The 21017-nt window shown below is 40.2% G+C and overlaps 1 protein-coding gene across 21 annotated transcripts in view; it reads left to right on the plus strand.

Annotated features, from left to right (window-relative positions):
* FMN1 (formin 1) overlaps positions 1 to 21017 on the plus strand; it is a 413714-nt gene that overhangs the window by 49261 nt on the left and 343436 nt on the right. The window contains exon 8 of one of the 21 annotated variants that reach the window (XM_032343206.1): positions 10132 to 10206. The exons of the other annotated variants lie outside the window; for them this stretch is intronic. Within the exon in view, the coding sequence (XP_032199097.1) occupies positions 10132 to 10202 (71 nt within the window). The 3' untranslated portion in view covers positions 10203 to 10206. Of the gene's footprint in view, positions 1 to 10131; positions 10207 to 21017 lie in introns of those variants that run through there. 21 annotated transcript variants of the gene reach the window in all.

Below are 21017 nucleotides of genomic sequence, written 5' to 3' on the forward strand. Positions count from 1 at the left end.
CCTTTTTGGATCTCTATTGTTGGGATTTTCTTATGTTAGTATGTATAATAATACTTTTAACTATTAAAATTTTTTAAAACCTTGTATTTTAATACATTTTATTCTATTTATATTTATATTTTATTAATAATTTCTCATTGTTTTGTATGTCAGTCTTGAGTTCCCATGAAGCTTTTAGATATAGAGCCCTATCTTACACTTTGGATGGATGATTTGCTATTTCTTGAGTAGTATGTCACAAAATAGTCAATATGTATTGGCCTAATTAGATTTTTGTGGTTGTTGACTTTATTAAAAACAGTCCTCCAATTTACAGGTGACAGGGCAGTAACCGGGAGTAACAGACTGGCCTAGGGTTAGTTAAACAGAATGGTATTAAACAGAATATCCCTTCAAATAGTATGCCATACAGCAGAGAGAAGTGGGTTTGTTCTGGCCGAGTTCTTGGTGTCTCATCATCTTCATATGGAACCTGTTTCTGCGGGTGATAGAACACATCAGAATTGAATCAGATGTGTCCTTATTTTTATTTAAAAAAAAAAAAAAAAAAGAAGGGTCTCTCCAAAGACAAGAATGGTGTCACATTCATCTTATTTACCTGGAATCTGGTTCAGTAACTGACACATGGCATGTATTCAGTGAATGTTTTTGTGAATGAATGAATGAATGAATGAATGGGTGGATGAATGATGGGAAAACATGGTTTTCAAACTGGTAACGGGCAAATTTTCCCCATTTGTCTTATGTTAAACAGAATGAAAATTGTTTCATGCCATATTGTGTGATTACTATCATATTATTTTGGGAGTTGATGTTTTATTTTCAGGCAACCTTAAAACTATTAATCTCTGCATAGGTTTAGGAATCTGAAGGTACCAAGAGGGTGGGAATGAGGTTAAATGGAACGTGGGTCCTCAGAGCCAAGTATTTTTGTGAACAAAGAAAGTGTTTTTTGATTAGAATAACTTTAAAAAAGCTTGATTTTACTGGAACAGACCTTTTCTAAATCTTAAAATGAGACTCAACTTTATTCTCAAAGCCAGTCACTGAGGCGGAGTCAAGTGATCAAACTTGAAATGGAAACCAAAGGCAGCTCACCGTTTCCTGTGTTCTGTTGGTTACAGGTTAACCATGTTGCATTAGGCATGGACAAAGCCCAGGCTATTTGCGCCAATGTACACTTTATGACCCAACATGCAGGTGGAATAGAAGGCCTGGCAGGTGCTTATTGCTCTTGTAGGCTGTGATTCAGAGGCTCCTACGTGGTCCATTTGCTGGGTGCCTGATGCCCACCACTGACGTTTCCCTGTGCAGAAGAAAGCACTGTTGATGGAACACTTGTGTATAATACCAGTAGAAGCTAAGGCTATGTGATTGATTTCTAAAAGCTACACACAAACTAAGCCATGTTAATTTGCTCATAAAGCTCCTGTTATTACCTAGCAGAGCAGGATCCTTAAAGAATGGGCCATGGGACAGGGTTCTAAGAGTGAAAGCAGAAGTCAAGGCCAGGAAAGCAATAAACAGACATGGAAAATGACCTGCAAATTTGAGGTCCCAAACCAGTGTGGCAGTATGGTAACATCAAGGACTTTAATTACATCTGCAAAATTCCTTTGCCTTTGTCATATAATGTAACTGAATCATGGAAGTGATATGCCATCATCTCCACCAGGATCTGCCCTCCTTACCAAAGGAGAGGGGATTATTCCAGGTATGGCCCCCAGGGAACAGGAATCTAGGAGACCTATTTTATTTTATTTTATTTTATTTTATTTTATTCCCACACCACCCCTCATCCCCCACACATCCTAGAAGACTATTTTAGGATTCTGCCTACCACAATATTATCTAGCATTTTCCATTCCCTTTCTTGTCTTGTCTTCTGCTTCCACTATCAGAACCCTGTCCCTACAACTGTCCCTAATGTAACTTAATCTGAATATGCAGAATTTCCCCAGAAATTCTGGGGAAAGGGGATGAGTCCATTTCTGAGTCATACTGGACTGTATAAGAATGTGTATGCCAAAGTTGAACGTTTTATTGTCAAATCTCAGTTCTGCTACCTACTAAGAAGATTGGCACCTGCCTCAATGTCCTCGTTGAAAGGGGAGTGATAGTAGTATCCAGCTAGTAGGTAATATATTAACTACTTAGGAGTTTTTGTAAGGAATAAGTGATAAAAATGCTTAAAGGGCTTGGCACAATGTCTAGCACACAATTCTCCAAAAATATTTAGATATTAGTAGTAGTATATCCTGTCTCAGTGGTTTTATTCATATATTATTTCTCTACATGGGATACCCTGATAAATTCCTTTTCCCCCCTCAAAATCCATCCTAACCTTGTGTGTGCAAAATGTCAGCATCTATTTGATGTTGAACTGAGTTTAAGGTATATAGGGGAACTCTATTTTTTAACGTTTCTGTAAATCTAAAATTATTTCAAAATAAACAGTTTTTTTAAAAGTTTGAAGTGTTATCTCCATCATCATAAAGGCTTTTGATTCCCCTCGTTGTAGAATGAACATTTCTATTACACCTGAGGCTTATCCCATCGCATCATGACTATTTGTTTACATGTCTGTCTGGAATATAAAGTCCATGGATGCAGATACTAAGCTTTATTTATCTTTGTACCTCTGATATATGGCATTGCATCTGATGTAGTAACAGCATATGTTATGGAAGTGCTGGCTCAATAATTAATTGTTGAATGACTTTATTTTTTGTGTACAGAGATTCACCAATGACCAAATGATATGTGATTATGGGAAGCAGTGGGGGGGCCAGGGTGGTACAGAACAGGGGTTTTCACAGTGTGGCCCCTGGACAAGCACCATTATTAGCCACATCTGGAGACTTGCTAAAATGCTGTTTCTCAAGCTCCATCCCCTGGATCTATGGAATCAGAAATTCTGGGGAAAGGGGATGAGCTGTCTGTGCTTAATCACTTTCATAGAAACCAAGATTGAAAACATAAACAACTACATGAATGTAAAACTATATTAAATGGATGCAAAGTCTTTAAAATCAAAACTTTGAAATATTTATTAGAGGGAAATGATGTAGATGAATTATTCTTAAGAAATCATTGAATTTCCACTTAGACATTTTTGTAATGATTTTCAATATTATAGAACTTATCAGATATATGGAACTAGATGCTTATAAATATAAGAATGTTTTTAAGTTTCCTTATGCACTGCTTTAAACGGGAAAGGAGAGTGCTATTCTTGACTATTTTCCTGTCTGACATTTGTTGCTGTGATCACAACTTTTTTTTTTTTAACCATTAATAATAGTATTAACCTTTCTGGCCTCAATACACATGTCTTCAAATATCTGTCAGTGCCCGCCAAGCTCCTACTGCAGCCACATACTCCAAGAAGCTACTTCTCCAAATTGGATTTAAGCTTCCATTAAGCTTCCGGGATGTAGCTTCTATAACCAGTTTTATGTTCTCAGCAAATATTGGTGGGGTTACAAGATTTCATCCGCGAAGTAATTAAGATATTGCAATCACGCATCGACTTTATTCTAAAGAGCTGTGCTACTGTTTTGTCATTATCTTTCTAATTCCTTTAAGAGAAAGTGTCTTGGAAAATCACACGATAACGTATGGCTGATCTCACAAAGAGCCTGAGTCAAGAAAGCGTTTGCCTCTTTGCTGCAGAAGTAGTCGAATGTTAGTCTTTGTGTTATTGGAGAAAGATAACTTTTGATTATTTATTTATTTATTTATTTTGGTGGGAGAGAGAGCAGGGTTGGGGGGGGTGTTGCCGAGGGAGAGAAAGAAACCCAAGCAGACTCTACACTCACTGTGGACCCCAGAACAGGGCTGGATCCCACGACCTGAGCTGAAACCAAGAGTCCAGCACTCAACTGACTCTGCTACCCAGATAACCCCCCAAAATCACTTCCTTGTGTCCTTTGGGCAGTATTTTCCTTTCAGAGATATGGAGCCTGCCCTTTGAGAACTCACATGCCTTTCGTTGCGGGTTTTTTCCCCCCTTTTCATGTGAAACAGACCATTCTTTACATACCCGTTTAGTTGAGCAGGATTGGGGAGGAAGTCCCTGCCTTGAAATCAGGAAACCCAGATTCATACCCCGCTACTGTCAGTCACTAGCTATGTGTCCGGGAGTGAGGGACTGCTTCTCTAGCTCTTAGACTTAGCAACAGGTTAGTAGCAACAGTCTTTCAGTGATTGCAAATGGCAGCCTTAAAAAGATCACCTGTGAATTATCCTTACTGAGCCTAATCGCCTCCATGCCAGAGAGGTCCAAGGCTAAGTGGACATTCTCTGCAGACAACTGGAAGGCTGCACTGATGCTTTCATCCCCCAGGGGTACTATTTACTGTCACCTCTTCTAGGTGTGGAACTGGAAAGGGTAGCAGCTTTGTGTTTCAAGGCAAGTAGGTTTGGCAAGGGTGAGAACATGATGGGTTGAAGAAGGTGGTTAAGAATCAAGCAGGTCTGTTTTGGTGTCAGTGTTAGTGGTAACAAGGGATTGATTCCAAATCACTGTGGGCTCAAAACTAGATGAATCTGATTGGGTTTTCAGTTGATAGAGAAGAGTGTCACGGATTACTGGACGTTTCCTGCCCCAGGCAACTAGGAAGACAAGCACTGTATTAAAACAGGCTGGGTCTGCCGCCAGGCGACCATTTGATTAAGGAACTTAGGTGGAACTGTAGCAGGTGTCCCTGGCATGTCCCAAGACTCATCCCTGCCCCTTGTCCTCTTCGGATCTTTTTTTTTTTTCAGTATCTTGTTGGCATTCTTAACCAACTTCAGAGAAATCCTGAAATGGAAAGAGGTGTTAGATGACAGAATTAAAGCCTCTTAAGTTCTTCCTAAGCTAACTGTAACAAGATTAAAGTCAAGAGGATACTGAAAACATCCTGCAGTTAGATTAAAATATCCACCTACAAGTAAAGCCCCCAAGAGATTTCTGTTTCAGCTTTAGTTGATGACATACTGATTCTGAGCTAGTTGAGTCATGTGGCTGATTCACACAAAAAGCGAGGCTCCTTTAGTAATAGGTATTCCTATCAAGGGAGAAGATGCATCACAAAACTGCATAGAGTCTGACAAATCTGGAGTTTTTGGTGTAGTTACAGCTATGTATCTGAAGGGGGCTCTTTGACAAATTGCATTATATGCAGGGCACTAGAAGGAGACCTGTCTGGGAATTATATCGTAGGAGAAAGAGTCCAAAGGAATAGTAGCCAATAAAATTAGAAACAGGACACGTGACAGAGGCCCTGTAGTGGGTGTCTTGTGGGCCACCCAGATCCCCCTATTTGGGTCAAGACCTTGGTTTTCTTAGCTGCTGGGAGTGTTGCGGGCTGATGGCTTACAGCTGAGGGGCTTCGGAAGCCCAACCTTTTCTCCAAGGGAGCAGCCTTTCCAGAGCTTCCGCCCACTCTAAAGGTGCAGCCCCACCCAGTGCCTGCTCTGTGTGTGACCGTGTCACTGTTCTGTCACCTGGTGCAGGACCACTCTGAAGGACCATCCCAGCTTCAGAATCTGTGTGTGGTCAGCTGAGGCCTCTGTTTGCCCCTGCATTTCCTGCCGGGTTCTGTCTCCCTCACTATCCCAGGGTTGTTCTGGAAAGCCCTCGCCATTAAACCTCCTCATGGGATTGTCTGCTCCAGCTGTTTTCCAGGGAATCCTAGCTGTAACAGCAGACACTACAAAGACTGGGGAAGGCTACAGTATTCGTTAAATGATGCCAGGACAATCGGTTATCCACGTGGAAAGAGAAAATGAAGTCAGAACTACCTCGTGGGCAAAATCCATTTCACGTGGATTTAAAACTGAAATACGAAAAGCAAAACTTTACAGCTTTTTGGAGAAAGGATTTAGTAGAAAGGCAAGGGTTAGGAGAGGGTTTCTTAAAAACACAAACCATGAAGGAGATTGGTGAGTTTGTCTATATTAAAATAACATCAAATTTAAATTAAAATAAAAATCACTTGACTATGACAAATGATATCATTTTTTTAAAAAGGTAGGAAAAGCTGGGAAGAATATTTGCAACATTTACAACTAATACAGAATAAGCACTGAAAAGAGATAAATAATTCATATACATTCATAAAGGAAAGCAAAGCTGCCCAGGAGGAAGAAAGAATAGGCAAAGAGGATAATAGTCACTCTGCTTAAGAGAAAGTCTGACTGATGAATGAGTATGTGCCTCACAGCAGTTAGGGAAATGACAATGAAAATAAGATCCTAGGTCATACACATCAGATTGAGGAAATGAATTTAAAAATTTTTTATAACAGTTTCCCTTTTTTTCCTTCCTTCCCTCTCCCTTCCTTTCTCTGCTTCTGTGCCTCTGGGCACACTATTTCCACGTGTCCTTCTCAGTCTGTCAAGACCTAGTGCAAACTCATCTTTTCCATGAAGTTCTCCTCACCTTCCTCTTCGGAGTTAAGATTGTCCCCTTCTATGTTCTATATAACATGTTGAACTTCTTCCATTTTAGAACATTACACATTGCTGTGATTTTTTGCTTACACGTGAGTCTCTGACACTAACTAGATAATGGGAGTCTGGATGGCAGGAATCATGTCTCTCAGTGCACTTCTGGCATTTATCATGGCGCTTCGCATTAACTAGGAAATATATATTGGATGGGTGAATGAACCTGTTCCCTGCCCCAGTGGCTTCTCTATAAGATCAGACCCCTTCGAAACAGAGGGATGGATGAAAAGTCAAATGCTCTGCACTCATACTTTGTTTACTTTTTCAGGCATCCTCTAAAATTTGTTCAAGATAAACTCCACCTTTGAAAAATGTTGTTGTTGTTGGTTTTTTTAAAAGATTTTATTTATTTGACAGACGGGGATCACAAGTAGGCAGAGAGAGGAGGAAGCAAGCTCCCTGCTGAGCAGAGAGCCCGATGTGGGGCTCGATCCCAGGGTCCTAGGCGGAAGGCAGAGGCTTTAACCCACTGAGCCTCCCAGGTGCCCCTGAAAAGTGTTTTAAATTTCTTATCACCTGCAGTGGAGCATGTGGTTAAATGTGGTCTTCACCCTCCATTTAAGTAGAGAGGATGCAGAAAGCTGGTTCTTCTTATCATGGGTGGAAAGTTGCAGAGGGACAAAGTAAGCATTGTTTCTCTTTGTTACTCATTGTTTTTCTTCCCTTTCAGTCCTATTCCTGCTTGGTGGTACCTTCAGGATTTATTTTTAATCCTGACAAAATGAAAGAAGTATACTTTGCTTAGAGAGATAAAATATGTTGACATATTTTAAAAAGTAAAAGATTTCCCTCAGGAAATCTAAGTCTTCGGGAGCCTACACCCTCAAGGCATTTGAAAACTTTCTAATCTCTTTTTTTAAAAGCCAACAGCAGTTCTACAAACTCCAGATGGGAGCATATGATTTAGTTGGGACTTCTCATCTCCTACTGTGATTATGAAATATTAAAGCTAGGAGGGATCTTTGGCCCAGTGCCTTCATGGTACAGATAATGAAAGTAAGGTTCCAGTTGATATGATGTCATAACTACTTAGTGACAGAATGGTCCAGATCTACATTCAATTTTGGTTCTTTCCTTTTCTCCTTATACTGTGTCCAACACCGATTTGAAGGTAGCAAGAAACTTACTTGGATTTTCAAGGACTTTGAGTTACAGTAATAGGTACTTAGGTATTTACTTCGAAGCCACTGAAATTTCCCCAATAAGCAAGTGCCTGTTGGCCTTTGTACCATTAATAACTAGCTTTCATTAGCACTGAAATCAAGGGGATAGAACAGCTGCATTCCAGACCAGTATAATTATTTGGGTTCATGATGAATATGGAGTAAGAGGTAAAGATTTGAAAAATAGATTAAAATTTACTTGCTCATTAATTAAGCAAATTATGATAAAGATTCTAAGTGTAGGGACGCCTGGGTGGCTCAGTTGGTTAAGCGGCTGTCTTCAGCTCAGGTCATGATCCCAGCGTCCTGGGATCGAGTCCCACATCGGGCTCCTTGCTTGGCAGGGAGCCTGCTTCTCCCTCGGCCTCTGCCTGCCACTCTGTCTGCCTGTGCTTGCTCTCGCTTCTCTCTCTATGACAAATAAATAAAATAAAAAATCTTAAAAAAAAAAAAAGATTCTAAGTGTAAGAATCTTATGTGATAATTGAAATAAAATTAGTAATATCCTTGGACTTCAATTTTCTCCTTGGTGAAATGAGTAACTTAGAATAAATCTGAGGACAATAAATCTTTGAGGATCTTGTCCTTCTAAATATTTTGATTCTGTGATTATAATAACAGGATTCATCCAGATTTTGCTTGTCTTGCAATGTTAACTGATCCTTTACGTATATTTTTAACAACGAAGTTTTTCTTCTCCTTCTTCTTCTTCTTCTTTTTTCTGAAAAGCAATCTATGACTAAAATGTTGTCTTGTTTTTCTGAAAGGTGCCCAGGAATCTCACTCATTCATCTCCATATATGTGTTTTCCGTCCTTCATTTATTTGGTAAACTATGATTTATTGAAACTAAGTCAATTATTTAGTTGTTCCAACCATGTGGCTTCTCTGTAGTTGACTGGATGATGTAAAGTTTGAAAGGGGGAAAACACAAGTAGTCATACCAATGTTTGAATCTGAATTCTGCTGCGATGGGTTAATGCAAGTCACCGTACCTCTCAGCCTCAGTTTTTTCCTCTCTTCAGTGTGAATAACACAATATGCTTCCTAGCATTCTTAAGAAGGGTGAATAAGATCCCAAACACAGAGTTGGGCACACCGTAGCAGCTGCAGCTATCTGCAAGCCTCTGGCTCAACGATAGACCCCAGCAGTTAAGACCAGAAATAGACAAGACAGTGGTACCTGGGTGGCTCAGTCCATTGAACACCCAGCTCTTGGTTTTGGCTCAGGTCATAGTCATGGAATAGAGCCTGACCTTGGACTCCATCCTCAGCAGGGAGTCTGTTTGAGATTCTCTCTCTCCTTCTCCCCCTTTCCTTCCCTCCCCACCAAATGGGTTAATAAATCTTTAAAAGAAAAAGAAAGAAAGAAATAGGTAACACTGCTTAACTCATGCTTTAGCTAAAACCCTTTGTGCTCATTTCCTATTGCATTTTCTTGAGGCATTTACTAAAATGTTTTGCAGTGACCAGAATATTCCAACCCCCAGGACAGAAAAACCTTGATAGCAGCAGAACGCCTAGAAGACCACATCCCACACATCCCCTTCCCTGCCTGTGATCATGGGCTGAACACATACATACCAGTCCCCACCCATGATCATGTATTTTCTGCCTGCTCTCTTGCATGTACCCCACCGAAATTCTAATATACGCTAGACGTCTGTCTTGCAGTTGTAAAGGTTTGAGCCTGCCACCTCCCATGACTGCCTACACCTGAAATGACTGTCTCCCTTTCTCTTTTCCAAACCCTCATCTCTTGAGTTACTCCTTTCTTTTGTGCCAGCTTTATCTGTGGCAACAGTATTGGCATACCCAGTCAGGAGTTATGCCCTACCTTTGTCCAGCCCCGTCAGGGTACACAAGACAGAGCACTTGGCCCCGGCAGCACACCAGGGCTCACCTGTTCGTTTCCTGAGTTAGGAGCTGTGACAGATCATCTGATAATACAACTGTCAGTAGAAGTTTCCTTTGTGGTGCTGACATTTAGTTGTCCTCTTGATCTCATTGAAGTCTTAAATACTTTGCTGTTCTTGTCCTATAGTGTGGGTTTAAAAAAAAACTTACTTTTTGATCATATGTTCAAAACAGTAGGTCATAATTTGATGCGCCAGTGAAGATTGGAGTGCGTGTTTCTGATTCCACAACAAATCCCTGCGCTTCCTTTCCCCACCACTCTTTTCTGTAGAAACAGCGTTGCAAAAAGGGTTGCTGGATTTCTACAAAAGTGTTCCAAAAAGACCAACAGGCAAATTCCCGAGAAGCTGGAATCAGTAGATTGTGAATTTCTTTAGTTGAAGTTTCTTTTTCATCCCCAGCACCTAACTGGCATGAATAAATCCATCCGTGAGCAGTTTATAGAGCATATGGGAGAGAGAAAACCTCCTTCCAAATTCTCATGATAAAGATTTGGTACTTAAAAGGAAATTTAATCATATTTTCTGCCCATATTCATAACATTTCTCATAAAGGGGCAACCAAAACCAGTGAAGGCTGCATGGGACCAAGCAAGGGATGTTCCCGGTACCCGAGCAGTGAATAAAGAAGATTCCATACCAGGCTTGACCTCAACTGATGCTGTCCTCATAGACATACTGACAACGAGGTTTCAATTGGCTTTTCATAAAATGGATCTAGCACTTTCTATCAAAACTCACTGTATTGTTTATCATTTACAATTTATTGACTGTATTTATGCTTAGGTTAATGTGCCCTGAATTGCACATAGTTCTTCAGTGTTAATTCTTTTATTCTCACCAGAAAGTCGCAACTTAAAGAATAGCCCCTGCCCTAGGTAATGTTATAACAGATTAAAAGGCCTTACCTAATTATTGTAAATGTTTCGATGCCCAGGACAAGGTAATTTACAGAATGCTGCTTTTGCCAGGCTCATTTCTAACTAGGTGTGTTATGCATTATACTGGTACCAATTATTTTTTTATGAGTAAAAGAATATTAAAAACTACTAATAACAAAATAATTTTTCTCCAGCAGTTCAACAAAAATGATTTTGCATTCCTGAAGCATTTCATTCCTATCTGTAAAAATCCTCACCTAAAATTGAGTTTTTGATCAATGCCCCACTGCTGCTCAGAGTCAATGATTTCAACCCAAAGTTGTTGTTTTTTTTCTTTTGATGACTGTGGAAATATTTTCCATTGTACACAGTTGACCTGATCTCTGCTTACGGTGTGTCTTCTCATGCTCCCCTATTCCTCCATTTCAAGGGGAGAAGAGATTAGAGGAATCCCTTCATCATTAACCCCCTGACTGCCAGAACCCAGCTCTCCTTTTCTCCCTTCCCTGGCCATATAGATTCCTAGAACAGCCAATAATAAGGTTCATAACAGAGAGTGAATAAGACATGGGGATTTAACATTGGTTACAGCGTCCCCCATTGTGCTAGGCCAAGTACATGGGATTTCATTTCACCCGGAGGAGTTGATGCCTTTCTCACCATCTCGTGTCTGTGCGGGTGGAGGAAGGAAAATGCGATTAGCTGAAGGAGGCTCTGGCACAGTACAGTCTGGCTTCTGGTTCCTTTGAATTTAAAAAAAAAAAAAAAAATCCTCACTTAGGTAAGTGCTCTGTTATGACTGAGAAGGTCATTTTGCCATTGCAAACCACTTTGATTAAAGTCCAGTCTCCCAAAATGACTTAAATACCGTCCGTGCATGTTTTGATTTTAGGAACTCGAGTTTATTCTCGGTAAGAATCCTCCTTGCTATCTCGTTCTTGTCACTCTCATCTGTTGGATCCCTATTCATTCCCCAACAGCTTGTTTTGTTGCTCCTCAGCTCACAGGTACCATGTGAATAGCACCCTGCCCCCTGGGGGAATGGTTGGAGAGCTCATTCCGGAGACAGGCTCCTGTGAGGTGTGTGCTAGCGGAGTTTTCAGCTGGGATCCTAGCTGCTGAGAGGTGGTTTGCAAGACAGCAGTAGCTACAAATAGCAGCCTTGGCTGTTGAGAAACGAAACCATTTTTGTCATGAGGTTGCAGACATTTCCTGATATAGATGTTAGCTTATGCAGGCTTTTTATTATATGTGGGCTGAGTGTGTGAACTGACTGGTGTGAGCAAGAACTGGGTCCCCTATGGGTGGCTTACTGAGGAATCTGCTTTCTTTTCTTACGGAGATAGAGGGATCCATGAAGCTTCAGTTGGGGAATGTATGTTTTAGTATAAAGGACATGGATTAATTTAAAATGGCTTAAAAGAAGTAAGGTAATATATTTTTTTAAAGGTTTTATTTATTTATTTGACAGACAGAGATCACAAGTAGGCAGAGAGGTAGGCAAAGGCGGGTGGGCGGGGGAACAGGCTTCCTGCTGAGCAGAGAGCCCACTGCAGGACTCCATCCCAGGACCCCGGGATCATGACCTGAGCCGAAGCCAGAGGCTTTAACCCACTGAGCCACCCAGGCACCCCAGTAAGGTAATATTTTTAAATGTATGCTCCCAAATATATGAAAATATGCGTCCCAGAACCTAGTTTAATATTTAAACCTTGGTGTTACCACACAGCTCCACCTTCTCACCAAAGTGCTGAATCTATACAGAATGAGACATCCAGGGCTAACTTACATTCACAGGAAACAGAGAGGCCAGAGGGAGAACTTCAGCAACACCATGAGCAAGTAAACAGATCAGTCCGTACATGAAACTCTACTGTGTGTTTTTTTTCATTGAAATACAATTGGCAAATAACACTGTATAAGTTTAAGGTGTTGATTTGATACATTTATATATTACTGTATGATTACCACTATAGTGTTAGCTAATGCCTTTATCACATCTTGTAATTATCATTTCTTTTTTGTGGTGAGAACAGTTAAGATCTGGTCTCTTAGCGGGATGCCTGGGTGGCTCAGTTGGTTGGGTGGCTGCCTTCGGCTCAGGTCATAATCCCGGGATCCTGGGATCAAGTCCTGTTTTGGGCTCCTTGCTCAGCAGGGAGCCTGCTTTTCCCTCTCACTCTGCCTGCTTCTCTCCATGCTCGTGCTCTGTCTCTCTCTCTGGCAAGTGAATAAATAAAATCTTAAAACACACACACACACACACACACACACACACAAAATCTGGTCTCTTAGCAACTTTGAAGTTTTATAAGGCGGTAAACAAGAGACAGATTGGGGGTGGGGGGAGAGAAGACTGATTGGCCTGGCAAATACATAAAATAAATGTAACAGACCTAGCAACCAAATACAATGGGTGGACTTTGAAATTAACTGAAGTAAACCATCTACAAAAAGGATGTTTTTGTGAAAATCAGGAAAATTGAATAAGACTAGATATTTGATAATACTGAGGAATTGCTGTGAAATTTGTTCAGTATGCAAATGACATCGTATGTAAGGCCATGGTTCTAGATATGTGGCCTTGACTAATATTGCCATCACCTAGGAATACGTTGGTAATGAAAATTCTCAGCCCCACCCCGAACCTACTGCGTAAGAAATTCTGGGGGTGGGACCCAGCAAAAATATGAGAAATCACTGATGTTAGAACATATCCATATTTTAAAACAGGTGCATACTGGGGTATGTAGGGGAGAAATGATATAAGGTGTGGGAATGCTTTCACAATACTTAAAAATAAAAGTAAGGATTTCATGAAGCAAGTGTGGCAAAATCTTGATAGTTGTTTTTCTGGGGGTAATAATGCATTTGTGTGGCTGCCTTATATGGTACTCTCTCTTTGTGTAATTTGGAAATATTCCTTGGAAATTTGGGGGGGTGGAAACTTTACCATGCACACACACACACAGGATACATCCTTCTCAGAGAAAACAAACAAGCAAAAACTTGATTTTAAATTTTATAAAAGCTTCCATCTTGCCCAGGAAACTGGGTTTTAGTCTTTGCTTTGCCATAATCACTTTACTGGGCACTCCTGATAAGTCAGTTCCCCAGGAACCTCATCATTCTTATCTGGGAGATAAAGGAGCTTCAGTGTGTGGTCTGTCGTGAAGGTTCTTTCTAGCCTGCTGTTCTCGGTACCGCAATCATTCAGGTGAGTGGTCAGGCCCCTCAGCAACATTTCTCAAGTCTGGAGGATGACTTGTGGAGGATTGCTCTCTCCAGCATGCCTGCCCCCTCACTCCCTCTCCCACTCTCTTCCTCTCCCTCATTCTCATTCTCTTTCGGTCTCTGTTTTTCTCTCTTTCTCTGGCTCTATATCCATTTTGCACCTCAGAGAACAACAACCTTCTCTGGGATGACTGAGGCTCAGGCACATCCCCCTCTGACAGTAGATAAGGTATGAAATAGCTTGAAGAAGATCTCCAGGGACTTGAAATATGAGGTGACCTTTCGGTTAGGTCAGAGATGCTGAAAAGTCTGAGTAGAGTTTGGGACCTGGCCTTTGCCCTGGGCCCCTTCTCTTGCCTCCACCACTGCTATGGCCGTCACCTCCTCATAAACAGAGAGACAGCGTAGTGGTATAAACTCTGAGTAGGTTTGGGAGCCCTAATTCGTAGCTCTCATTCTTCAAGAATCCCATTCATGAGAATGATCAAAGCTGTGTACCACGTTTAACAGACAGCAGCGGTAGCCTCACTACCAGGAGGAATTAGGTTATCTAGGAAGTCCTGAAAATGCAGAATGACTTGGCTAATTCAAGCTTCTTTGTGTTCATGTTGAGGGGCTAGAGAAGAGGAGGGCTGTCTCTCCCTGATCTCCCTGGGGAAGGCTTTGGGGACCACATCAAGTTGTTCCTGGGGAGGGGATGTGTAAGGAGAAAGTGATGGGAACATAGGAACACGATGTGTGCACAGGTGACACGTGGCATTGGCAAGAGGGAAGGAAAGGGAAACGGGAGGCAGCTAGTGAGAATAAGGAACAATAGCTGCCCAGTCCAGCCGCCAGGAGGGGGTGATGCATCTTCAACCAACTCTTTTGATTACCTGATAGAAATCTAATTCCCACAAAAGCACAGACAGTCAGCGATCGTGTTCCCACCAACACAGCAGTTCCTGGAGGCCTTTTCCCCGGGGTTGGCACTTGCTGATTTTCTCTTCTCATGTTCCTCCATTTCTTTCATTTTCCTGTATTGACTTTGGCCCTGTCTGCCTCAGAGCAAACAGGTTATGCCTCTGGCCACTGGTGCAAAAAAGAAACCAACAGCTGTAACAGTAGTTGTTTGTGGAGCACCAAGTACCAGGCACTGAATTCAACACTTGAGAAATAATATGTTTCATTCAAACCACAATCTATTATATGATAGTTATTCTCCCATTTTACAGATGAAGAACAGAAAGTCAGAGAAGAGAAGTTGCCAGGTCACTCAACAACTGAGTGGCAGAACCTAGAGTTAAACCCAGGTGTGACCAACTTCAACTATTGTCCCTCGTCTCTGCACCCCGTTATTGTGCCTTCTTTCATGGAACCAGAGAAGTAGGGCGATCTGTCCAGAGTGGGCCACATGTTCGAGAGCACTCCAGGAGGCTGCAGTATGTGGAGCTCCCCTCATTGCCCAAAGCCCATATACACAGAGAGAGGTCATTCCCAGTATAAAGACTCATGCAAACATTCCACATAGCATTTTGAAAAGAAATATATTGTTTACTTTTAGTAGGAAAATTAATCTCTTAGAAACTAATTTCTTGGAATAGGAACAAAAATCAGAATCTTAGGAAGAAATATGGATTCCAGAATGCTTCCTTAGTGATATCATTAAACACCACCCCTGGAGCTCATTAAATGGGGATTTTCCTGGTTACTCAAGTCATACTCACTCTTTGGGGACTCCCTGAGTTCAGAGTAAAATAGGTTTCTTTTTTCTTCTTCGAAGTACATAGCTACCCTTTTCATTCAAAGCAGGCAGAGAGAAAGAAGGTAGAATTCCAGATGCTTCTAAAACTCCTATCTTGCATGTCTCTAGCTTTCAGCTATCAGAGGCAAACGTAGTGGAGTGGTGGAGGTGCAGAGTAGTGTAGCAATAGGGAAGGGTCTCACTGCAACTGGAAACGGGGGGAGGCAAGGGTGGCAAAGGCTAAAGAAGCTGTGGGTAAGAACCACCAACTGCACCATTTATACCAATGGATAGGTTATCCAGACAGAAAATTAATAAAAAAACTTAATAAGAAAACAGAAAATTAATAAGGAAACTTTGCTCTTAAAATGACACATTAGACTAGATGGGCTTCATATATTTATACAGAACATTCCATCTCCAAACAGCAGAATACACATTCTTCTCAAGTGTATGTGAAACGTTCTCCAAGATAGGTCATATGTTGGGCCACAAAACAAGTCTTAGTAAATTCAAGAAAACTGAAATCATATCAAGCACCTTTTCTGATCACAGTGGTATGAAAGCAAAAATCAGTTATGAGAACAACACTCCAAAAACTACAAATATGTGGAGATTAATCAACATGTTACTGACAACTACTGTATCATAGAACAAATCAAAGGAGAAATTAAAAAAAAAAAAACAAACCCTGCGTGGAGATAAATGAAAAGAGAAATACAGCATCCCAAAATCTGTGAGGCACAGGGAAAGTGGTTCTAAGAGGGAGGTTCATAAGATTACAGACCTATCTCAAGAAATAAGAGAAATCTCAAACAATTTACACCTAAAGGAACTGGAAAAAGAGCAAGTGAGAGCTAAAGTTAGTAGAAGAAAGGGAATAATGAAGGTCAAAAAGGAAATAAATGAAATAGAAAGTTTAAAGTGAAAATAAATGAAATAGAGGGTTTTGTCTAAAAAGACAAAAGAGAGTATCAGTGATACTAAGAGCTATTTCTCTGAAAAGATAGATAAATAGACAAACCTTTAACTAAACTCACCAAGAAAGAGATGGCTTAAATAAAATCGAAAGTGAAAAAAAATTACAGCTAATACTACAGAAATACAAGGAATCACAGGAGACCACTATGATCAATTGTACATGAACAAATTGACTAACCTAGAAGAAATTCCTAGAAATTTACAATCTTTCAAGACTGAATCAAGAGGGGCACCTGAGTGGCTCAATCAGTTAAGCATCTGCCTTCAGCTCAGGTCGTGAACCCAGGGCCTGGGATTGAGCTTTACATTGGGCTCCCTTCTCAGTGGAGAATCCTGCTGCTTCTCCCTCTGGCCCCGATCATGTGCTCTATCTTGCACTTTCTCTATCCCTAAAAAAAAAAAAAAAAAAGACTGAATCATGAAAAGAAAAGAAAATCTGAATAGATCAGTGACCAGCAAGATTGAATCGGTAATCAAGAACTTCCCAACAAACAAAAGACCAGAACCAGATGGCTTCCCTGGTGAATTCTACCAAACATTTAATTTATGCTTTTAAAAGATTTATGTATTTATTTGAGAGAAAGAAAGAGGGGTGGGCACAGGTGGAGGGGGTAGGGGTAGAGGGAGAGGAAGAAACAGACTCCCTGCTGAGCAGGGATCCTGATGCAGGCTCCATTCCAGGACCCCAAGATCATGAACTGAGCTGAAGGGAGAGGCTCAACTGACCAAGCTACTCAAGCGCCCCATCTACCAAATAGTTTAAAGAAGATTTAATACCTATCCTTCTCAAACTCTTCCAAAATTTAAGGAGGAGGAAATGCTTGCAAACCTTTTGCAAGGCTAACATTACCTGACAACAAAACCTTAAAGACAAAGGACACCACAAAAAAAGAAATTACTGGCCAATATCCGTGATGAAAATATAATGCAAAAATCCTCAACAAAATAATAGTAAATGAAATTTAACACTATGTTAAAAGGATCAAGCACCATGATTAAGTGGGATTTATTCCAGAGAGGCAAGAGCGTTTCAACATCCACAAATCAATCAATATGATATGCCCCACTTAAAAAAAAAAAAAAAGGATAAAAATCTTATCATCTCAGCAGAAAAAGCACATGACAAAATTCAACATCAACTTATGATAAAAACTGCCAATCAAGTGAGTATAGGAGGAATGTACTTCCATATAATAAAAGCCATATGTGACAAACCCAGTTAATATCATCCTCAGTGATGAAGAGCTAAAAGCTTTTCCTGTAAGATCAGGAACCAGACAAGGATCCTCACTCTCCCCACTTCTATTCTACATAGTATTTGTAGCCTTAGCCACAGCAATTAGACAAATAAAAGAAATTAAACCATGCACATTGGAAAGGAAGAAGTAAAACTGTCCCTATTTGAAGATGACATGATACTATATATAGAAAACCCTAAAGATTCTACCAGTAACTGTTAGAATTAATAAATGAATTCTGTAAAGTTGCAGGATATAAAGTTCTTATAGGATGTTGCATTTCTATACACTAATAACAAATCATCAGAATGAGAAATCAAGGAAAAAATCTTGGAGCTCCTGCCTGGCTAAATCGAAGAGAATGTGACCCTTGATCTGGGGGTCATGAGTTTGAACCACAAATGGGTATAGAGAGTACTTAAATAAATAAACTTAAGAGAAAAATCCTATTCACAATCACATCAAAAAGAATAAAATAGGAATAAATTTAACCCAAAATGGTTAGAACATGGACAGAAGCTCTGAATAGAAATTTTTCCAAAGAAGAATACACAGGCCAATGAAAAAATGTTCAACATCACTAATCAGCAAGGCCACGCAAATCAAAACCACAATGAGCTATCACCTCATACTGGTTAGAATGGCTAGTATCAAAAAGATAGGAAATAACAAGGGTCATCCAGGATGTAGAGAAAAAAAAAAAAACCTCAGGCACTAATGGTGGGAATGTGGAGGTACCTCAAAAAATTCAAAAAAGAACTACCATATGATCTAGCAATTCCATTTCTAGGTATATATCCAAAGAATACAAAAAGCACTAATCTGAAAAGATATATACACCCCTATGTTTATTGCAGCATTATTTACAACAGCAAGGATATGGAAACAACCTGAATGTCTACTGATAGATAAATGGATGAAGATGTGGTATGTCTACACAACGGAATATTACTCAGCCATAAAGAAGGAAATCTTGCTGTTTGCAACAACACTGATGAGCCTTCAGGGTATTATGTTAAGTAAAATAATTCAGACAGAAGAAGGTAAATATCACATGATCTCACTTATATGTGGAATCTAAATAACAAAATGAACAAACAAAATAAAACCCAGATTCATAGACACAGAGAACAGATTGTTGGTTGTCAGAGGAGGGGGATTGGGGGAGGGTGCAATGGGTAAAGGGGATCAAAAATTACAAACCTCAGAGTTTTTATAATACAGGTTTTTATAATACAAAGTTATAAAATAAGCCATAGGGATATAATGGATAGCATAGGGAATATGGCCAATATTATTGTATTAACTTTGTGTGGTGACAGTGGTAACTAGGCTTACTGTGGTGACCATTTTGCAATGTACACAAATTGGACTCACTCTGTTGTTCAGCTGAAACAAATATAATATTGTATGTCAATTATACCTCATTTTTAAAATACTGCCCAAAAGAACCACCATCTCCAATGATATCTATGGATTATACATTGTTACTTATATAGAACTTCCATGTGCATTATCATTAGATCCTGACAAAAATCCCCACGAGGTGGGTGGATATATTTTCTCTCTGCCTTTTTTTTTTCATTTTTTAAATTAACATATAATGTATTATTTGTTTCAGAGGTACAGGTCTGTGATTTCGTCAGGCTTACACAATTCACAGCACTCACCATAGCACATACCCTCCTCAGCGTCCCTCACCCAGCCACCTCATCTCTCCCATCCCCCTCCCCTCCAGCAACCCTCAGTTTGTTTACTGAGATTAAGAGTCTTTTATGGTTTGTCTCCCTCTCTGGTTTTGTCTTGTTTTATTTTTCCCTCCCTTCCACTGTGATCCTCTGTCTTTGAGGAATCTCAAATTCCTCAAATCAATAAGATCATATGGTAATTGTCTTTTCTGATTGACTTATTTCACTTAACATAATACCCTCTAGTTCCATCCACATCATTGCAAATTCTCTCTTTAAAAAAATAATAATTTATTTAGTTTATGTCTATCTTGTTCCAGAAAGGATTTGAGGGACTTGGCATTCAATATAGCACATAAAATACAATTATTAAAATAGAAGATAAGGATTTGAGACAAAACATTCTTTTGATAGGGTTGAATTGATCTGAACAAATTTTGGATCCAAAATACTATGGAACCTTCAACACGATCCTTGCTCTGTTTTCAGGAGGACATTATTATAACATTGTTCAACAAGGAAATAACTTGCTTAGAAACTTTGATCCTGAAATCTCGTTGTTCTAAAAAATTGTGAAATAGGAATTTAAGAACTATCTTGTACTTTATATTTGTCAGTTTGAAACCTTGGGAGTTCCCTGGGTGAAATCTGAAACTGGACCCCATACATGGAGGGCAGGGAGAGAGTGAAGAGTCAGGACACCCCAGATTGGTAGATGGCAAGTTTAACAAGCAAAGGAACTTAGGTACACGGCTTATCTTTCATAGCCTCAAGACAGGTAGATCGGCATGCCTGCCCACCTGAATCTTAAAAGTTTATATAGAGCCCTTAACTGGGCTTAGTCATGTGTACCATTGAGATGTTCTGAACAACACATTGCTCTCCCAAGGCTGTGTCCTTGAAATGGCTGCCAGTGTGGCAATAGTGGGATGTAGAATTGGGGGAAGGGATAAGGTGCCCCTGATTGCCTCACAACTTGTGGTACGTCCTCACGATGACCTCCAACATTGTTCCTATTTGAAATTGTTCACAAACCTGTATTTCTATCTCTGTGGGTTTGCCATGTATGTGCATAAATGTGTAGTTTTCATATTCTCCGAAAAGATGTAAACCTTTTCAAGACCATTTCCTTCGTCTGTGATTCCTAACAGTCCTGTCATTGAAGCAGGGCGTCCATCTCCATGTGACTGAGGGCAGAGCTGAGAGGCCAAGAGGGTGACTCACTAGGAAAATAGCAGACAGAAGACTTTGATGCTGAACTACCTGTCCTCCCCGTTTTACTACATTGCCACATCCCCTGTGGCCATGGAACCATCCTCTCTATCCTGTGACTGTGAACACAGCTGACATTGTGAAAATTTGTGTTTACCTCTGCAAGACACTCAAAAATCATTCATGCCTTCAGCAATATTTATCGAGTACCTCTTGTGTATTCAACACTGTTCAAGGTATAGTGGACACAGCAGTGGGCCAAACCAAAAAAAAAAAAAAAGCTGATCACCATTCTCATGGAACTCTTATCCATTCTAGAGGGGTGGGGACCAAAATATAAAATAATCTGTAAATTCTATACTGTGTTAGCTGGGCATACGTGTGATGGGGAGAGACAAAGCAGGCTGGGGAAAGCCAGAGTCTGGCCCATGGTTTTATGGTCCATAGAATGAGAATCTTCGTTATTTGTCTATAAGGTACAAGG

The sequence above is a fragment of the Mustela erminea genome, chromosome 5 (assembly GCF_009829155.1).
Source record: "Mustela erminea isolate mMusErm1 chromosome 5, mMusErm1.Pri, whole genome shotgun sequence".
Taxonomy (NCBI): Eukaryota; Metazoa; Chordata; class Mammalia; order Carnivora; family Mustelidae; genus Mustela; species Mustela erminea.